This window comes from Thalassophryne amazonica, chromosome 13 (assembly GCF_902500255.1).
Source record: "Thalassophryne amazonica chromosome 13, fThaAma1.1, whole genome shotgun sequence".
Taxonomy (NCBI): domain Eukaryota; kingdom Metazoa; phylum Chordata; class Actinopteri; order Batrachoidiformes; family Batrachoididae; genus Thalassophryne; species Thalassophryne amazonica.
Window position 1 is genome coordinate 26,857,550 of NC_047115.1, and position 21,623 is coordinate 26,879,172.

General features: G+C 41.3%; 1 protein-coding gene across 41 annotated transcripts in view; it reads right to left on the reverse strand.

The window, feature by feature from the left end:
* Positions 1-21,623, reverse strand: part of ank3a (ankyrin 3a) — a 302,777-nt gene that overhangs the window by 45,071 nt on the left and 236,083 nt on the right. For 18 of the 41 annotated variants that reach the window (XM_034185576.1, XM_034185605.1, XM_034185606.1 and 15 more), the window contains 9 exons: positions 14,946-15,048; positions 13,945-13,995; positions 10,248-10,357; positions 9,433-9,465; positions 5,724-5,948; positions 4,355-4,509; positions 3,286-3,497; positions 2,812-3,019; positions 884-980 (listed from right to left, as the gene is read on the reverse strand). In XM_034185576.1, coding sequence (XP_034041467.1) covers positions 884-980; positions 2,812-3,019; positions 3,286-3,497; positions 4,355-4,509; positions 5,724-5,948; positions 9,433-9,465; positions 10,248-10,357; positions 13,945-13,995; positions 14,946-15,048 — 1,194 coding nt within the window. Of the gene's footprint in view, positions 1-883; positions 981-2,811; positions 3,020-3,285; positions 3,498-4,354; positions 4,510-5,723; positions 5,949-9,432; positions 9,466-10,247; positions 10,358-13,944; positions 13,996-14,945; positions 15,049-21,480; positions 21,493-21,623 lie in introns of all 41 variants that reach the window. The other 23 variants (XM_034185594.1, XM_034185613.1, XM_034185611.1 and 20 more) reach the window with 11 other exon arrangements.

Sequence of the window (21,623 nt, forward strand, 5' to 3'; positions counted from 1 at the left end):
GTCTGGGACGACACTGGCTCGGAGTCCATCCATTTTCTTTACCTGCTTACTTCAACTAAGTGTCACAAGGGGCTGGGGCCTATCCCAGCAGTCACAGGGCATGAGGCAGGGTACACCCTGGACAATAATCTATGAAACTGAAAAGAAATTTACAATAATTGAACCGTGGGCTACATACTTCCAACAAACATTGAAGTCTGCAATACTGGCTATGAATTATATTGTCATTCTCAGATGTTTGTTTTTAGCTCCTCAAACCAGTTATGCAGCATTTCAAATCATGTTTTTCCACCTTTTTAAATTTGTGTAAGTCTTTTATTCTATAACAGTATGAGTAATCCTGACAACTGTACCATGACTTTGAACTGCAACTCACGTTAAACAGTGAGGGAGGTGTATTGTTATACCCAAAGTCTTCAAGCCGTCTCAGTCCACTCGTCCGCTCCTCCTCTCACCCACTGGATATTATTATGAGACTGGCACACTGTAAGTTCCCAGGTTCAGGTGAGTCTTGTTTCATTAGATAAGTACTCAGAGTATATAAGTAGCCAAGACCTAAAACACGCCTAATCTCATCTGTACCAAAACATGCAAGTATTTATTTTAGGTACACCAAAATGTTTGACAAAGTATATGAAAATTAACTGAAGTAGCAATCCTGATCTCACCATTTTAATTCATTATATATTTTTAATTTTGGGCTAGCAGATTTGTTAAAAGAGTTTGCATTATCCTCTTACTTACCTATCAATCAGCATAACAATAAACTCTCTGTTTGTGCATGGATACAACAGAAGTGTTTCAATGCTTTTCTTTTATTGTTCCACTTGTTATAACATATGGTCTTTTGCTTGAACCATCTGTGTGTGTTTGTTTGTCTCACCTGGCCGACACGTTTGTGGTAAAGGAGACACAGTCAGTTACAAAGGACAGAGGTGTTGTTCCTGTAATATCCTCCCACTGAGCTGGAGACGTCCCTCCTGCAGAAAACAGAGGCCGAATGTTGAGCTTGCTCTTTCTGCAGGAACACTATATTTTAGTTTTCATGAACCTCATCATTTCTTTTTCCCACCTCTTCAACTTTAAGCTCTTCGCTCAGTAAGTTAACATCTGAAGGCTCATGTGTACTCCGTTTACCTGTATCAATCTAACTATGTGCCTCAAATGGTGCAACTGTCACTTCCCACAGACTTAAATACATCATATTTGTTGGCACTGATGTTAAACAAAACTTCCACTACAGGGCAGTATAGACCACCTAAAACATTTCTTACAAAATCAAATATAGTTACGGTAGAAGAAGTCATAATAATGTTTCTACTGCAAAAGAGACAAAATCGTAGCCAGTCACGTCAAAGGAGTTGGACTGTGAGGCCAATAAATACGTCACAGCAACTACTGACAAAATGTTCCACCAACTTTAAACTTGTGTCATGGTTGAACTTTGGCTATACTGCTCCAACACTTTCCAATGTTTTCTACTACTTTTCATTTGTATTATAAGCTTTCTGAAAATGGACACAAATGCAGACGAAATTAACGCAGACTGCGGACATAAGGCCCAGTCCATATCCATATTTAACACTGAGCATGGGCGAGCCTCAAGTCAAACATGAGAGTCAATTTACTGTATACAGTATACACAGTAGTTATTCTTTACTTTTATATATGTTAATGTCAATTACATGAAATCAGCAAAACTAAAATAAGCACTTGCTGATTTTTAGAAACTGGATGGTAGTAACCATATACCGTATTATTATTATTATTATTATTATATGATTCACACTCTAGAGCAGAATGTGGCGGGAATGTACCATTAATCTGGATGCCAACTGCTGTAAAACAAGAAGATGATCTGAATGAGAAGGATATGCTGGCTTTAAGAGAACAAGTGACATTATTGGGCTATTCAGATTCTGATTATTTTATTAATCCCAAAAGGACAATTCATTTATACAGTCAGCCCGTCCATAATTACAGAGTGAATATGATTAAAAAAAAGAATAAATAACAACCATTTAACATCTACAATTCAACATCATCACAACAACAATAATCACAATAATCACAAGCAGTGACAGCACAGCAGAGCAACATGCAAAATCATCCCAATTCATCTTTATACTTGTGGATTTAGCAACGTTATGGCTGAAGGAATAAAAGAATTTGCATAACGATTTGTTTTCCGATTCGGCACATAATATCGCCGGCCTACGTTTAACACCACCGACCGGAGTCGGCAGTATTATGCCCTATGCTCTCAAACTGAAAGACCACACTCTTGAGAGAGAAAATACAACCTTCATGCTACTCAGAACTCCACTTGTTTGGACTGTGTGGGAAAGCCAGAACAGCAAAGAGCAGGATGGCTAGGCTAAGGTACGGCTAACTATTATGCTTAAAGAATACATAGGAGTTTTTAGCATGAGTAATTACATGTAATGAGGTAAATGTGCACACATTTAGGTCTGAACAGACATTTACTTATGTCCAGTGGCAACAACAGGTTTAGTCTCGAGTTCTTTGCACCTGGTACAATAACGTTAATTTTGCCCGTTAGCATCTGCTTGCCAACATGACGTTTGCATTATAAATAAATAATGCATCGATTAAATTAATTTTGCTTCTTGTTGCATGAAGCAGTAGCATTGTGTTTTAAAAAGAAATGTGACTTATAGACTGGTATTACATATTTTTTGCTCTTCATGCTCTTCACATTTTTGGACAGATGTAACGCATACTCTCTGTGCAGCTTATAGCCTAGAAAATATGGTAGTTTATGTTTTGGCTAGCGAAAGCACTACTCACCTGTGATACTGCACAGCAAGCGCAGACAGGGGGTAGCACTGCCTCGGTGGCCTGTGGGGTGGCCCTCTGCTGATCTTGGTGGGACTGGGATTGTCATTGTGATGGGCTTGTGAAACTTTCTCCTCCTGGGCTCCACTGTGACAATTGGGCTGAAGGTGGCTCTGTTGCCCAGGACCGCCCTCACCATATCATCAGGCACAGGCTGGGCCTAAACATGAACACAGTATGCAGGAAGCACAAGCAAGTGAGACTTGATGTTTGTTAATTGAAGGTATAAAATGGTTTAGTCCAAACTGCAACTACCATTAAATCATTAAGTCAGATGTGCAAAGTTCAAAACACCAGGTGGAAATTATTATTATTATTTTTACCACTGGACAGCAGTTGTATAAGAATAAGAAGAACTTTATTGATCTCGAATACTGACTCAGTGACCTGATGAAATTTGATGAAATCCAATGAATATTAATGTACCTGCAGCCCGACACGAATCCTCTTGGTGAGTGCCCCCTGTGGGAATGATGCCTGGACCATGGGCACAGTGTTGCTGGACAGTACACCTCCGTCAGGGCCCATGTGGTTTGATTCCTGCTTGATCCGTGAGACCACAGCAAAATACTGTGGAAAATCACTGGTGACAATGCGGCATATGCGCTTCTTCTCCAACTCAGCAGGGCTGTCCAGCTCTGTGTCAAAAACACTTGGTTGGAGATCAGCAGGCAACAACAAATTGTTACTGTCATAATAACAGCACACAGAGCTTTGAATCAAAAGTGATATCAAGTAGCATGTATCCGTGTTTCCCTTATTACTTTTTTCAGGCCTGGTAAATGTTTAGTTATTGTTTATGTCTGATTGCCTTCTGTTTTTTTAAGTCCTTGTCAGTTTTCCCTTTGTTGCACTCATTCTTTAGTTCTATGGTTGTTTTTCATTTTGTGCGCTTCATGTTCTGGTTTTATGTCTCTTGATCAGGTTGTTTCCTCTTACCTTGTCATGTCTTGTTTAGTCTGTGTTCTTTTGGTTATCACGTGTCTCGTTTCCTGTCCGCCCTGATTATTGCACCTGTTGTTCATTAGTTGTTTTTGCTTTTATATCGCACTTGTTTGTCTGTTTGTTTGCTGGTGGTTTGAAGTTGTTTCATATTTCTTGTTGCTCTCTCCCGTGGTCACTAACTGTGTCCGCTCCTTCAAACCTTAAAGCACTGTGGGCTTTAATTTCTGTGTCCTGGCTGCCTGCATACTGGGGTCCTCTTGACTTTGTCTCAGCTACAAATCACAACAGTAAGGGAAACACTGCATTTTGTCCCCCTAAAGAACTATTCTTAGTGGTACTTGGCATAAATTTTGTTTCATGTGTATCAGATTACATGAAAGAGAAGAAGTTGTTTGGGTCTGCAAAGATCAGTTTACATATGCCAGTTACCTTGTCCACCTATATTAAAATGTGCTTATGCTAAAATGTAACTGTATATGAATGAAAATCTTTTATGATAAAGTTCACCTGTGTTGCTAGTAATTTTTGACTGGTGATGAATTTCCTTTACCTTCATCCATGCCGGTGAGGAGTTCCGTAAGGTCTTCTGGCGTGGCATCAGACTGGTGCTCTTTCCACGTGTCACCATTGTCACTCCTCAACACAATCAGCTCCCTCTCTTTTCCTCGCATGGACCCAAAATGAGGGATTTCTACAATCACAGGGCTGAGAGAGGAAGAAGTAGAAGGCAGTGCAGGAACAAAAAAAAGTAAATGCACAACTCATCTTTAGAAAACACATTTTTATGGGTTTGGTGATCACTACAAGTGAATCACCTTCACTGGCAATAGATACCCATTCATGCTTAATATATAATGGCTTTATATATCGTATTGTAAAATATTTGATTTACACACACACACATATATATATAAAGGGTGTAACAGTACATGTACTTGTATTGAACCATTTCAGTATGGGACGTTAGGTTCGGCACATGGCTGTTCACGGGTGAATTCACGTTGCGTGTGTTTACATTCAGTGTTGCCAACTTAGCAACTTTCTCGCTAAATCTGGTGACTTTCCAAACCCTCTTGACAACTTGTTTTCTCAAAAGCGACTAGCAACAAATCTAGCTACTTTTCCTGGCATTACTGGAGACTTTTCCGATGTTTGGCGACTGAAAGTGAAAGTCTCTGTTGTCATCGAGTGGCAGCATGTCTCCCCCTCCCCCCCCCTCCTCCTCCGCTGCAGCCTGCAGCACCCTGTAAAGCACTGAGCGGAGGGATATCTACAATCCTCCTCACTTGGACTTACTCAGCCGACTGACCTCGTTTGCTGCACTGTGATTAAATAGTCCCCAGACTTTGAGAAGCCCTGGCCTTGAGAATTTATTTTATTTTAATAAGTGATGGCCGATTTTAATGGCAAAATATATAAACAAACCAAGAATCAAGTTTAGTTGTGGTTCTAAATATTTTAAAGGTGGTTTCACTCACTTTTTTGCCTCTCCCACAATGTTTTTATTTCAAAACTTTAATTAAAAAGATATAACAAACATTAAATGAACAGTTAGTAGAAATAGATAGAAAATAAAATAAACTGTACAAAAGTAAAGGGATTCTTTAACATTAATTCTGTTTAAAATCCCTTATAGAGTGTGACAGTTTTGGACAAGTTAATTTTTATGGCAAAAAATATGAAGGTTGAATAAAATTGAACAGGGCTTCATGCTGGAACCATTGTGCTGCACTTTACTTGTGGAAAGGTTTTGCTAAAAGCTACGAATGTATTTTTTATAATATTTCATACATTTGTTGTTTATTTGAGAACATTTTATTTAACTTATTACCAGGCAGCACTTTGCAATTATTTTATTTTCCTGTTTGAATGTTACAATAAATTGTTGGTTTAAACAATAAGCAAATAAAATTTCCTACCCAAGAAACTGAGCCCCAGCTGGTCCAACCTCCACCAGCCGGCTGACCAGTCCTTCTCCCTCCACCATGGGTGGGGGGTAGGCCAGCTTGTGTCTCTTGGCCAAGCGGCAGGTGATACGTGTGGGTGCTGTGCACTTCCTGGGTGGGATGATAATGCGCATGCCATTGTGACGGCTGCCTCTCATGGAGCCACCTCGGGCATCAACCATGAAGCTGACCAAGAACCTGCAACATGCAAAGCAAAGTTAGAGGAGGAACAGAAAAATCAGACAAGACAGACAGAAGCCATACCACAAACACAAGTGAGGAGGACAATTCCCATGCTGTGATCACTGTACACCCAAACACAGAGAGAAGAAGGAAAAAATAAAAAATACAGCAGAAAGAAAAGAAAAAGAACAGCAAAGAGAAAAAAAACAGTGCTTTGAGTTCTGAAAGATGGCAGTTCTCACTGATACCTGCCACAATAAAGAACATTTAAAAAATGTTCAAAACTAAACAGAATACTGTTAATGTTGCAGATTTAGTTTGTGGATCAAGGTTTTTACATTTGCCAAGGACGTAATAAAATCATTTGCATTTATTTGTCTGTATGTCTGTTAGCAGGATTACATCAAAACTACTGCACGGATTTTGATGAAAGTTTCACCACAGATAGGTATTAGGACATGGAAGACTCAACTGAATTTTGGAGGTAAGCTGGATCAGGATTCTGAATCATGATTTCACTTTATATAGGCTTTGAAGGATTACATCAAAACTACTTCACGGATTCTCACCAAATTTGCACCTTTGCACCACAGACAGATATTAGGCCATGGAAGACTCCACTGAATTTGGGAGGTAATCCGGATCTGGACTGGCGGACATCAGAATCTCGGACTGCTTTTGTTTTTGCCATAATTTCAGTTCCTCTAAAGTAGCATTCAGTGAGTAAATATTAAACACCTGCACAGATGCTTCACCAAAGCTTCATTAATTCACAACAGGGTGGTTAATATATTTCCAAAATTACATTACATTTGTACATTTCATGTTATTTAACATTTTTTAACGTTGTGACTTCATAAGAAATGTCACACATTTTACAGTGTTGTGAAAAGGTTTGTGCCCCCTCAAACTTTTACATCTTTTAATGACATTAAATATTAAAAAAATAATTATTTTTTCTATTAAAATTTCGAAAGCCTTTTAATCTCTTAATGAAAACAAATCTCTCCAACAGCACATACAGTAAATAAAAAAATTCAAAGCCAAAAAAAGGTGTAGATAAAGATGTGCCCACATTAGTACAACAATTACAAAACACTTTACCAGCCAGCTTCATTTGGACAAGAAAGAGGATGGATAGATGGACATTTCCCCATCACTGTATATGTTTTGAACTTCATTACATCAATCATTAAAAAATACAAACAGTATTTTACTGTATGGTAAATTTGTATGGAGTAGGCAGTTCTCAAAAACTGAGTGATTGTGCAAGAAGGACAATAGAGAGGGAAGCCACCAAGAAATCCACAATAGCTCAACTTTTGCCTGTTGTATCACCAGTCACAGTCGCACGGTGGAGTGGAACAGAGAAAGATTTTCCACACAAAATAGGTCAAATCCAATCTAACGTCTTTCATGTGCCTTCTAGCAAACTGTAGTTGAAATTTCAGATCTTCTTATTGTGAAAACACTTGTTTGTACTATTCGATCATAATCCAATAGTGATGCACCAGATAAAATTTGCACTATGTCCAATTTCTCATGTTAGATTCAGAGAAACCTACAACTCCTTCTGAGATGTCCTGGGTGTCCTGTTTGGTGGCTTCCCTCACTAGTCTCCTTCTTGCACAGTCACTCAGATTTTAGAGAACAGTACCAAAGTGATTGCATTTCTTAATAACTGATGTAAATGAAGCCAAAGACACATTCAATGACTTGGAAATGTTCATGTATCCATCCCCTGACTTCTCTAAACAAAACTGGCTCTAAAAGTGATGATGTAAAAGAGATGTTACACTAATGGGGGCACATAACCATGCACCCAGTTGCTTTAGCATTGATATTTTTATTTAGTTTATGTCATTTTGTAGAAGTTTGTTAAAGGCCATAATTTTAGAAATGTCAACATAAAGAAACCTGATTTTTTAAATAGGTCATACAAAAATTAAAATATGGAAAAGCTCAAGGGGCCACAAATGTTTTCACAGCACTATATGAGCAGTACTCATGCATAAAATCAGTGTTTTAAACTTAAAGCGCTATTTAATAGTCCACATGTGTTTAGTCCACATGTGTTTTGTGGATCTGGAGAAGGCGTTCAACCGTGTCCCTCGGGGCACCCTGTGGGGAGTGCTCCGGGAGGACGGGGTCTGGGGTCCTTTGCTAAGGGCTATCCAGTCCCTGTACGACTGCAGCAGGAGCTTGGTTCGCATTGCTGGTAGTAAGTCAAACCTGTTTCCAGTGCATGTTGGCCTCCGCCAGGGCTAACCTTTGTCACTGGTTCTGTTCATTATTTTTATGGACAGAATTTCTAGGCACAGCCAGGGTGTAGAGGGGGTCTGGTTTGGGAACCACAGAATCTCATCTCTGCTGTTTGCGGACGATGTGGTTTTGTTGGCTTCGTCAAATCAGGACCTTCAGCATGCACTGGGGCGGTTTGCAGCCAAGTGTGAAGCGTCCGGGATGAAAATCAGCACCTCCAAATCCGAGGCCATGGTTCTCGACCGGAAAAAGGTGCTTTACCCTCTTCAGGTCGGTGGAGTGTCCTTGCCTCAAGTGGAGGAGTTTAAGTATCTCAGGGTCTTGTTCACAAGTGAGGGACGGATGGAGCGTGAGATCGATAGACGGATCGGTGCAGCGTCTGCAGTGATGCGGTCGCTGTATCGGACCGTCGTGGTGAAGAGAGAGCTGAGTAGGGGGGCAAAGCTCTCGATTTACCGATCGATCTACGTTCCGATCCTCGCCTATGGTCATGAGATTTGGCTCATGACCAAAAGAACGAGATCGCGAGTACAAGCGGCTGAGATGAGTTTCCACCACAGGGTGGCTGGGCGCTCCCTTAGAGATAGGGTGAGGAGTTCGGTCACTCGGGAGGAGCTCAGAGTCGAGCCTCTGCTCCTCCACGTCAAAAGGAGTCAGTTGAGGTGGCTCGGGCATCTTTTCCGTATGCCCCCTGGACGCCTCGCTGGGCACGTCCCTTTGGGAGGAGGGCCCGGGGAAGACCCAGGACACGCTGGAGGGACTACATCTCTTGGCTGGCTTGGGAACGCCTTGGGGTTCCCCCGGAGGAGCTGGGGGAGGTGTGTGTGGATCAGGAGGTCTGGGCGGCTTTGCTTGAGCTGCTGCCCCACGACCCGACTCCGGATAAAGCAGAAGAAAATGGATGGATGGATGGATGGATTAATGCATCGTTGCCTTTTTTTGTGAATACATGGTGCTGTACAAAGCAGAGTCCTGGAAGAGTTACAGGTTTAAGGTTTTGTGCACTATGAAAGAGTGATGGTACATCAATGAAAATCCCCCAAACACGTTGACTACACACTTCTAAAATCTATGCCGAGCAAATATGAACAACCAGAGCACAGGGATGGCATGAGCACAGATGAGGGGAATACAGAAGGAAGAGAAGAGAAAACAGCAACGTGAGTGGGAGAAACACTGAGCGGACGAGTGACATCACTGCGGCATTATGGGTGAAAGCAGTGAACTCAGTCATCACCTGGAGTCATACTGAGGGAGCGGGGAGGAGAAGCTGCAAAATAAACACATGGAGACAATGCAGGAGGCACAACCAAGTTTTAGTATCAAAGTTTCAACATCACTGGTGGAATTTGTGGTAAGTGCTGAGAGGATGATTAAAAAAAACTAAACTAAAGGGGAGGAAGAAAAGAAACAGAAAACACACTGAGGAGGAAATGATGATGGAGTAAAATAAGGGGACAAACATACAGGATATTCTACTGAGACAAACTGGGGAGAAAGAAGCTAATGTGAATGCAACAGATTTCTTTATACGTGAGAAATTCAAAGTACATGCACAACTGTAAAAGCAGCATGATATGTTTTAATGCACAGAAAAATTTCAAATTTTACAGTATTATACAAGTATAGTCAGATTACATGAACTACATGAGAGCAGATTCAGGTCCTTCAAATGAAAACATGTTAACAGTGTGTCTGTGCAGCAGACTCTGTTTGTACGATGAAAACGGTGAACACAGTGATGACTTCTGGTCTATGTCTAAAGTCTTATGGTATGACATGAGAGCTTCAGCGGATGAACTACGTTTGTTTCGCTGTGGTGTTATGCACTGCACTGCAGAAGTCCCACAGCTCTGTGCCTTGTCTGCATTACTGCTGCACGGTCCGCTAACTATTGCCTCTCTGGGATAAAACAAGAGACAATGCAACTGTGTGGTGCTCCACGCACCTATATGGATTATATACAGTATAAATGCACGTCACACTGTGTGTGAACTGTATGCATGTTCACACGTACTGATGGTCTGAATGAGTCAGATCGACTGTTCTTACCCAGAGTGAATGGGGCTGGACACGGGATGGTGGCTGTGGTCCATGGTGTCTGGAGTCCAGCTGTAACGCCGCATACACTCTGAGCTGTAGTCCCGGGTTACAGCCAGGTGCTGGAATAGGAGCAGACAAAGAAAGGAAATAAGAGAAAGTACAACAAACAGGCATTAAAGCTACCATGTGTAGGATTTAGTGTCATCTAGTGGTGTTTCTGCTGCAGATTGTATTATGCCATCGCCAGTCACAATTTTGTTTCTGTTTTCACTTTCTTTGGTGACGGGGTTCACGTTGCCTTGCCTTCTCTTGTGATAAGCAACATGTATGGGCCTCCATTTATTAAAAATGGGGATTCTCAAACTTGTTAGCTTGCGCTATCAACCAGGAGACAGTGTATAGGGGAGACACCTCTGATTGTTCTTCTTTTATCGTCAGTCTTCTGGCCGCACTGCAAAATGTGAAAGGTGGAGTAAGTATGTCCCTTTTGGGTTACTATATTAATATAGTGATGCAGTATGGCAGCGTTCACTCCCATGTAAATATGGAGAGCTCATTCTAAGACTATGAACACATGGATTCACTGTTGAAGGTAATTACACACTAATGAACAGACGGTTATGAATGCTATATTCCCTTTATGCTGATGAACATTCCTAAAACCTACACACTGTAGCTTTAAGGATAGAAAAAAGGTGGGTAGGGGAGGAGAGTTTTGAGGGAAAACATGATATAATGAGTCCAAATAAATCAGTGAGCAAAAAAGAGTGAGTACTGTAGCATAAAAAGGGAAAAACACCATGAACAGGTACACAGAAATAAAGATGACAATACCTACAGACTCTAGGCACGCAAGTCAATAAAAGATTGTCTACCGATTACTGACAATCATCCTAGAAGAATGAACTCAATCAAAAGTACTGCGATAGCATGGTGACAACACATCCAAATTTCAAAGTATCAGACATGTTGAGAAAATGTTCCATGGGCTTTAAAAAAGTCCAGATTGCCAACAATAAAATGGGGAATGGCAGATTTTATGGAAATTGACCTCATACCCATAAAATCAGCCATTCCCCTAAATATTGGCATGAGGCCAGATATTTGGTCTTGACCTTTGACTGATCCTAACCAAAATGAAATTACTTCTTCCCATCAATACATCTGCCGAGTTTGATTACAATTTGATTAGGCATTCATAAGATATCAGGTTAACAATCATAAAAACGTAGTTACAAAGAGACCAAGAGCGATCCCAAGAATGTATCCATGTGGCTGCAACGCTAACAATGGTGGTGGTGGTGGGGTCTCAACTGTAACTTCACAGTAGCACAAAAGACAATGTGTGTCCAAGTTGCTTTTACTTCTGCTCTTGATAAGCTTGGTTTTTATTGTAATTTTGGTATTGAATTGGCAATTTTTTTCATCAGTAACTTCTTTGTATTTATAGATTTTCTGGTTTACTGCAGTCCAGCATTAAGGTTCAAAATGCTGCTGCCAGACCTTTGACAGGAAGCAGAAAGCTTGACTACATTACACCCATTTTGGCATCTCTTTACTGGCTTCCTGTCCCTGTGAGATCAGATTTTAAGGTTCTGCTACTAGCCTATAAAATTGTTCATGGACTGGCACCTCCCTTCTTAGCTGACCTAAGTAAACGCTATTTACCGGCCCAGGCTTTGCATTCTCAGAGTGCAGGACTACTTTGTGTCCCTAGGGTGAATAAAAAGTCTGCGGGTCACAAAGCTTTCTCTTATTGTGCCCCTGTTTTGTGGAATGATCTCCCTGCATAAATGAAACAGTCAGATTCTGTAGAGACTTTCAAGTCGGAACTTAAGATGCACTTATTTTCCCCTTCATATCACATAACATCCTTGCATAGTATGTTACTATGCTTTTTACTCTTAATTTCTTCTTATTAGGAAATGTAGCAGGCCACAGCCTCAACTTTATCTAAAGTCAGGGTCTTTTAGTGAACTTAGGCTAGTGGCCGACGATCACCTTAGTATTTCTTCTGTTTTTCTTGTTGCTTAATGCTGACAAATTATACTGTATTTGTTGTCTTTCTGATGCCCGATTCAGTTTTTTCCTCCCTGTTTGAGGTGCAGCTCCATCCAGAGATCCATCCAGAGATGGCAGTGGGCGTCTTCTTCTGCAACCCTCCCGTCCTGTGCACCACCAAAATTTCATGTACGAGGTCTGTCAATAAAGTAACGGTCCTTTTTATTTTTTTCAAAAACTATATGGATTTCATTCATATGTTTGACAAAGGAACACGTCCGTTTCGGCGTGTCAGAGGACAAGTTTGGACATGTCCAGCTCTCCACAATTTCACTGATACTTACTGGACTGGTAAGCATTGAAAGCCGAGATAGACATGTCCAAACTTGTCCTCTGACACGCAGAAACGGAGGTGTTCCTTTGTCTCGCTTCCAAAGCGAATTGGTCGTGACACGCGAAGCCTTCACGCGGCTTTCCATGACAAAATCTCTTGTTAATAGTGAAATCTGCCGGAAAATGGCTGATGTCCAGCTCTTGTGATAACCAGAGAAAGAGCACACGACGGTCTCGTATCCACAGAGCCATCCGTTTAGAAATGGTCCGGTGGCTTGTGCTGCGTCGTCGCAGCTCGGAGCGCGGCGCGCCGAGCGTCCTTAAAGGGGTCCTTAAAGCTGTACTAACAGACCTTATTCTCTGTGAAGCCCGTAAAATTTTCACTGAAAGCCAGATAAATTTTTCGAATGGTTTCCAGCTGCCAGTCTCTAACAGCTTCTGAAAAAATTCTGATGGAAAAAAGTCCTTTTCATTCCGCCATTTCCAGACAATGAAAATCCAACGAGGGGGCAGGACCACTCCTTCCACAAGGCGTGCTCACAGGCAAATGACGTCACCGACAGGCATGGAAAAACTCACGCATGCGCACGAGGGTTCAAGCATGTCTGACGTAAAAACATATGAATGAAATCCATATAGTTTTTGAAAAAAAGAAAAAGGACCGTTACTTTATTGACAGACCTCGTATATTCGTTTTGTAAATTGTTTTGTCAATTGTGTCGGTAGCATGGCAAAAGCAGAGGGTCGCCCCTTTGAGTCTAGTCTGCTTTAAGTTTCTTCCTCAAATCATCAGAGGAAGTTTTTCCTTACCACTGTCAGCTGTGTGCTTGCTCTCAGGGTTGGTAAGATTAGACTTTGTGTGAAGTGCCTTGAGGCAACTTTGTTGTGATTTGGTGCTATATATGAAATAAATTAAATCGTCAACTTTCATTGCCCTTATTTGTGTGTTTTACATTTATAAAGGTATGTTGTCTGATTTTACTAATTCCTTAGTTCCTTTAGTGGCTTGATTTGCTCTTGATCTGGGAAAGCTTGCCTTTGCTGGCCTGATTGTCACATGGTTTTTATATGACACACTTTCAATATTCAAACTAAATGTCCTAAAGCTGAAAGTAGAAGTTACATTTCATGAAAATGTGCAAAAACCATTAACACACATTATACCCACTGAAAAACTGGACTATAACTTTGCAAAGAGAGAACCGTGGGAATGTGTGCACACTCAGCACAGCAGGAAACACCATTTACAAAACTCCCAGAGTGATGAAAACAATGAGAACGACAGACCAAACACAAACAATGGGAGCACGGCTGCTGCAAGCACGGAAAATAAAAATGTGAAATGAGTTAAGGCATTTGTCCACACTGATACCTTATTTAGGGGGTCAACCAAGTAGGAAATATCTTTACAGGCGCTCTGAAGCTTCGGGAAGAAGACAGAGTTGAGAAATTACACAGGAGCACTTTGTGGCCTGGACAGATTTATCGATATATTGAATTGTCTGAGATAATGAAATTCCATCAGAGGACATAAAGTATGATGTTACTGCTGTCATGATGAGATGGTCTTATAATTCAGATGTCATGTCATTCAAAACAAGATCCCACTGTACGTGGGACTTGGCCAATCAAACACAAGGGTTCACAAACCTGCTCCTGGAGATTACCTGCCCTGCATGGTCATAATCTAATGACAGGCAATTAAATGCATTTATTATCGCCGTTGTTCGACGTCTGCACTGATGAGGCCGCTTCATAATGAAAAATACATCAAGTTTATAAACAACCTAATCACCGTGGCTTCTGTTAAACAATGCTACGGCTCCCCTTTTTATCAATTTGCAGGCAGATGGGTGCCTCGAAACGATGGGAAGGGATGTTTTGAAACACTGTGAAGCATGCCAATTGGTAGCTTTATTTCTAAATGTTCTATTGTATCACAAACATTAAAAACAAAGAAAGAAATCAGCGTTATATATCAGCCATTCACTAAAAAGTGGCATTGGCGCCGGCAATCATAAAACCAATATCAGTCAACAACTAGTTGCTTGAAAGTGTACAACGTGAATACATAGTTTGACATTTTGGGAAGTCTTGTTATATTACAATTTTTATTAAGATACTGACCACAAAAAACAGTACTGGCCAAAAAGGACATGTTCTACAGAGCACTGCAATTTTCTATTTCATAGCAAGAAAACCTCCTGAGTTTTCAGTTTAAAGTCTACAAAGTAAAGGTGTTTGATTCTTGTGCTTGCCACAAAGCAAAGCATGAACAGAGAACAGACAAACCTGTTGAGCACACAGAATATGGTCAAACAGCAGAGAAAGACAGGAGAAAATAAAACTACAAATATAAGGAATGGACCTTACCGTGTCCTTGGTGGGGGCCAGAATCTCTTCAATCATCATGCTGTCACGCGCGAAGGAGCTGCGGTTGAGTGTGTTGGACCTATCCGAACTGAAGGAGCGGAGGCTACATGTTACCACGCAACCCAGTGCAGCGGCAACAATAAGCGATGGGCAGGGGAACATAACATAAAACAAAAAGCAAGGAATACATTACTATATGCAACCTCCAGGGAACCAGGGTTTGCTTAGTGGACAGAGAGAGTCCAAAGTACTGGAAAATAGAAAGGCAGAATATCCTGCAGGGGAACTACAATTAGATACTGCAGCAGGTTGTTCAGAGATGGAAATGAGAGCGAGGTCAGTTTGTCTGCAGTGAGAGACAGACGAAGCAAGAGGCAGAGAACACTGAAGGATGTTATGACCAACAGTCCACGAAGGTGCAATCGGTGTGTGTTTAAATCAGACTGTGTATGAACTGGACAAACCATCCATGGCGTCAACCATAGGCATTCTGACAACCTGGTTTGATGGACAAATGGGGATGTTTCAAATGTTGCCATCTTGGCAGCACCTGACTCTGCCTAACTACCGGCAAACCCGCAGATGGGTAAAGTGGTGAGGCATGAGCAAGATCGGTGAGACCTGGGCAGGATGAATGATGCCTGAACATGACCGTTACCAAATAAGGTAAAACTAACCATCTACTCTTGGTTCAGGTGTTTGATTACCATAACCATATTTTTGTGGCCTGGGCCATGGTTCTCATAACAGGCGGGAGGTATTAAAAATGATTGCCCTAGTAACTGTGGAGATATTATTGCCTTAGAACAGAGGAGATAACCTCACCAAGCTCTCAATACCTGCTAATTAGTGCTAATGTTGTTAATATACAAATGAAATAATATGAAAATTTCACTCAACGGAAATAGTGAAGCACAGGCTTATTGGCTTGAGACCAGAAGATCCTCGGGTTCAAATCCCAGCCTGACTGGAAAATCACTAAGGGCCCTTGGCCAAGGTCTTTAATCCCCTATTGCTCCCGGTGTGTAGTGAGTACCTTGTATGGCAGCACCCTGACATCGGGGTGAATGTGAAGCATTATTGTAAAGCGCTTTGAGCGTCTGATGCAGATGGAAAAGTGCTATATAAATGCAGTCCATTTACCATTTAACCTACACTACCTTAGATATTTATAAAATGCTCAGAAAGGACCAACACAGTCAAGTCCATAGCAGTTAGCAGGTAATGGTCTAGTGGTTAAGCGTTGGGCTTCAGACCAGAGGATCCTCTGTTCAAAACCCAGCCAGACTGGAAAATCAGTAAGGGCCCTTGAGCAAGATCCTTAATTCTCCAGTTGCTCCCAGTGTGTAGTGGGCACCTTGCATGGCAGCCCCCTGACATCGGTCTGTGCGAATGGGTAAATGCGAGGCATCATTGTAAAGCGCTTTCTGATGCAGATGGAAAAGCGCTATATAAATGCAGTCCAGTTACTGCCAGCTACCTGTGCAGGTCTATGGCTACCTGGACTCCCCAGTACACACTACCTGCCACTCAAAGCAACCACACTCCTAATTATTCATAACTTTATGGCTTAAAATGTGATGTGTTATACAAAACAAAAATGAATCCCCTGTACAGTGGTCATGAATGAGGAAACTCGCCATGGGGAGAAAAAACATTTTTTTTGTACCTGGCTGTAAACAAGTTTATTTCTGCTGTCAAGTTGGAGATTTTAACTTCAACTTCTATGGGAGAGTAGCTCAAGATCAGAACCTGCCTGATGAGCATCATAAATGTACAAGCTGCTCTTTGCATTTTTTTTTTGTAAAATAAACAACATTTACTAAAAAGTACCTTGAAGTGAGTAATTTGACTGGAAAGTGAGATAAAGAGTGAAGATGCATAATCTAAAATTAGCAAAGGAAAGGTGGAGATTTCTGTCCGTCTTACTGCAGTCTGTTTTATGGCTGTGGGATGATGTTCGTATTTTTGCAGCCTCTCAGGCTGAATATTCCGGCTCTTTCTCATGTACTGCATTTTTCTAGACTTGAACTACTGCGTGCAGAACAGCCATACAGTTTGCATGCACTCTCACATACCTGCCTATGGGCACTGTATTGCTCTGTATGAACTGTGTAAAACTGCACGCATATGCATTCGGCCTTATTGTGGCATTTGATGCATTATCGCAGAATAAAATGCAGCTATCAACAAATCAGAAACAAAAAGCACAAACTCTCTACCTTGTTCCACAGCTCATATGTGTGTATCAATGTGTGAAACTGCAGAGCTCAGCGTGTTGGAGTGGGCACGCTATTCAGCAAAGAGAGAAGCCCTTTATTCAGCGCGGCCACCGAAGGTACCAAGCAACTCCATACGGCCTGAATGGATTCGCTGGCACGGCAGTGCTGCTCCAATCCCCTCGCCTCCACTATTTGTTTTTCACAGCTTCCTCTTTATCCCTCTCTTTCTGTCCATCCTCTTCTCCTCCTTCACCAACCGTGTCTTCAAAGTTTCATTCAGAAGCACAAACATAGATGTATGCCTCCAAATGTTTCTACATGTAGTGACAGTGTTGATCACGATGCCATTACTGCAGTTCTCTTAACACTTTTTTTTCTTTCTGGTCTTCTTCTCTTGAACCATCATTCATCTTTTAACATCTTCTCCATTCGTTTTAACTTTGATCAAACCGGCATACAACACCCTGTGCCTTGTTGTAAACCACAGTGCAAATAACCCTGACCAATCGTGACCTCCACCACTGAACTTACATAGAGTATTTGTTGTCCTTCCTTCCAGGAAGTCACTTTACGAAGAACCCAGAACAATTAAAACACTCAGATAATTGAAACTGAAAAGGTAATTACAAAATACATATCACTTCAATTTCATCTGCTAATTTCCAGGATCAGCATCAGTCCCTGCAGCAAACCCAGACATGTCCAGCAGATGGCAATGTTCAACTGGGGGGAGGCAGGTCTACAGGATATTACATAAACTCGACAGTTGCTTTTTTGTTTGTTCTGCTGTATCAAAGCTTAAGATCAAAATTTAATCTATTTATCCTCACTACAAGCCCATTTTATTTGGACATGTACAACATAATACTGTTTAGAATTTTTGAGTTATTGTATTAGCAAACTGGACAGGACGGCCTCATTGATCTGTTCACTCGCGCCATTTTACAGGATATTCACCTTATTCAGGAAGTCAGGGTGGGCGGCTCCATTTTGTCAAACAACGTCCGGTTTGTCCCTGCATCTGATGATTAGCTATGTGGGAACACAGTACGCTAGAAGTGTCCAAACATAAGCAGCATTAATTGTTCAGATCGTGAGTGCCACGACAATTGGAAGAAGAGGAAACTATCACTTTCAGAACGATGTTTTGAACATGGAAAGGAGAGATCTGAGTGATGTGACCAGCATTTAACTTGTTCCCTCCTCCATCGAAAGATGAGGATCTCCGGTGCTCCCTAAAGGCTCTGAATTTGAAAAATCCACCCAAACATCCCTATGTCTGTTATTTGTATTTTGTGGAGAAAAAATCCACACCACTGCATCCTTACCCAGAGAAATGGTTGGACTACAACACTCCGTTGAAGAAGCCATGGCGGATGCTAGTTAGACAAATGGGTAAGCTGTGTTTGTAGCATTAGCTACTATCTAATTTACTCATTTTCTGGCGTTTGATACAACTAAGCACTGCTTTTTTAGTTCCTCATAGCCAAACAGTCCACACAGAGTTGTTCCCTTTAAGTTTTTCAAAAAGGTTTTTGTTTCTACCCATGTAATATCTTCCATTTTTCTATACTGAAAACACGCTTACAAGAAGTCTCAGAGTGATGCTGAAAAACGAATTCATGCATTTATTTCCTCTAGGCTGGACTATTGTAATTCATTATTATCAGGTTGTCCTAAAAGTTCCCTAAAAAGCCTTCAGTTAATTCAAAATGCTGCAGCTAGAGTACTGACGGGGACTAGAAGGAGAGAGCATATCTCACCCATATTGGCCTCTCTTCATTGGCTTCCTGTTAATTCTAGAATAGAATTTAAAATTCTTCTTCTTACTTATAAGGTTTTGAATAATCAGGTCCCATCTTATCTTAGGGACCTCGTAGTACCATATCACCCCAATAGAGCGCTTCGCTCTCAGACTGCAGGCTTACTTGTAGTTTCTAGGGTTTGTAAGAGTAGAATGGGAGGCAGAGCCTTCAGCTTTCAGGCTCCACTCCTGTGGAACCAGCTCCCAATTCAGATCAGGGAGACAGACACCCTCTCTACTTTTAAGATTAGGCTTAAAACTTTCCTTTTTGCTAAAGCTTATAGTTAGGGCTGGATCAGGTGACCCTGAACCATCCCTTAGTTATGCTGCTATAGACGTAGACTGCTGGGGGGTTCCCATGATGCACTGTTTCTTTCTCTTTTTGCTCTGTATGCACCACTCTGCATTTAATCATTAGTGATCGATCTCTGCTCCCCTCCACAGCATGTCTTTTTCCTGGTTCTCTCCCTCAGCCCCAACCAGTCCCAGCAGAAGACTGCCCCTCCCTGAGCCTGGTTCTGCTGGAGGTTTCTTCCTGTTAAAAGGGAGTTTTTCCTTCCCACTGTAGCCAAGTGCTTGCTCAGAGGGGGTCGTTTTGACCGTTGGGGTTTTACATAATTATTGTATGGCCTTGCCTTACAATATAAAGCGCCTTGGGGCAACTGTTTGTTGTGATTTGGCGCTATATAAAAAAAAAATTGATTGATTGAAGTCCTAAGCCAAATGGAAATGCCTCTGTTGTAAAAGTGGGCGGGGCTGAATAAGGTGAATAATACATTTAGGCTTTGCCAAAGCATAGGAATACCAGTCTATAATTTACCTCCCTTTTCTTTACAGAGCTGGTGGCTCTTTGATGTTGGAGATGGACTTTCAACCTATAGATGGGGGTTTGATTAAAAATGTCACCCTGCTCAGAGTGCCGCTCTCATTGGACCGACATCTCTGAGATTTTGGACTTGTGGGATAGCTCGCGCTCACAGACTGAGCTCGCTGGACTACATTCACCACTCTGCTCAGCGTGCCGCTCTCATTGGAGTGACAACGCACAGAATGCATCTCTTCCCAGTTAGATCTTTTTCAGTGCAGCTTCTTGTTCTGATTTTAACACGAAGTTAACACCCAAGTCTTTCATCGCCAACTGTAAATGGTAATCAAAACATTCCAATCGTATCTTTCTGAACTCTTCCGCATCAAACTCCATCGTGTCAATGTTTACAATGTGCATGAGCAATAACAGGTGCAGTTGCTCCTAAACTTTAATATTTATTATGACCACTCTTAAAACTTCAGTTATCTTTATAATTTTATTACTGGTAAATTTTAGAATTAATTTAGATGAGATATTCTCATTATCTCACAAGAATATCACAATTATCCGGGAACTATTTTTTGCGCAGGAATTCATCAAGCACGTCGGCCGCGGGCGCGTACTAACACAGAATACCCAGAAACTGGACAGTTGTTTGGCCAAAACGAGAGCATCCACTTTTAGCTTGCCATAAGCTAAGATAGTGGCGCATGTGAGAGTGTGTAAAAATGTGTGTGCTTCAGGCTACCTTTCTGTGTCCTTGGACAAGATACTTTGTCCGGCTTGTCCCAGGATGAATGAGAAAGTACATAACATACAATGAACTGGTGTCCCATACAGAGGAAAACATAGACTCTCACTTGCTTCAGTCTATGATATCTGAGGAAAACCACCAGCCTGACTGGCCAAAAGACTGCAAAGCACCTTCCTTAACATATGGATGGTGCTTTGGCCTTTGGAGGAGGAATATACACTATTAAATGCTGCTCTTGTGTTGCGCTCTCTTGTATATTGATACCATCTACAAACATGAAGATGGGTGTTTGAGCTGTGTGGAAATAACCTCTGAGATTTGTGGGAACGTTGACTAAAAATTCCAAAAACCTCTCAGGTAAAGCTTCCATCTCTGCAAACCAAGACTAAATATCCTGTATAATTCTCAGTCCTATTATAAAACAAGGATTACTCAAATTTCTAACACGCAAAGAAAATCCCTGGAAGTTACACTGGACATCACAAAACAAACAAACAAAAACACAACACCAATACACCATGTGAAAGCATGCCACATTTAATGTGGCGTGTTAGGACATACACAATTCAAACGGGGAAAAAAGCCTCATTACATCAGAAAACAAAACTGGTTATCTTATTTTATTTTTTAATTTTCATGAGGGCCGACTCTTCACCATATCTGCAACAAAAATTATATTCTTGGTATGGGGAAAATAAGACAAACAGGTAATCAGCTAAAATGGAGCAAAACATTGAAACAATATGTGATAGCGACAATGTCGACAAATCCACTAAACACACACAAACACTGCGACTGGATGAGGTCAACATGGTATAGTTTGTGCTTTTGGCTAGAATGATGTAGGGATGGGGTGATACAGACAGCCCAGTGGTTGCAAGGGAAGAACACCCATCAAAGCTACGGCTGCCAACTGCAACTGCGACCACAACTACAGCTTTTCTTACCTGAGTCTAGGGCTAGAATGAGGGATGCAAGAAAACAAAGAAAAGAACAAAACAAAACAAGAGAGTGAAGAGCAAAGAATTCTGAAAACAAAGCATGCTGTGGATTTCTTTTTTGTGACACTGATGCTGTACTGTTGCATATT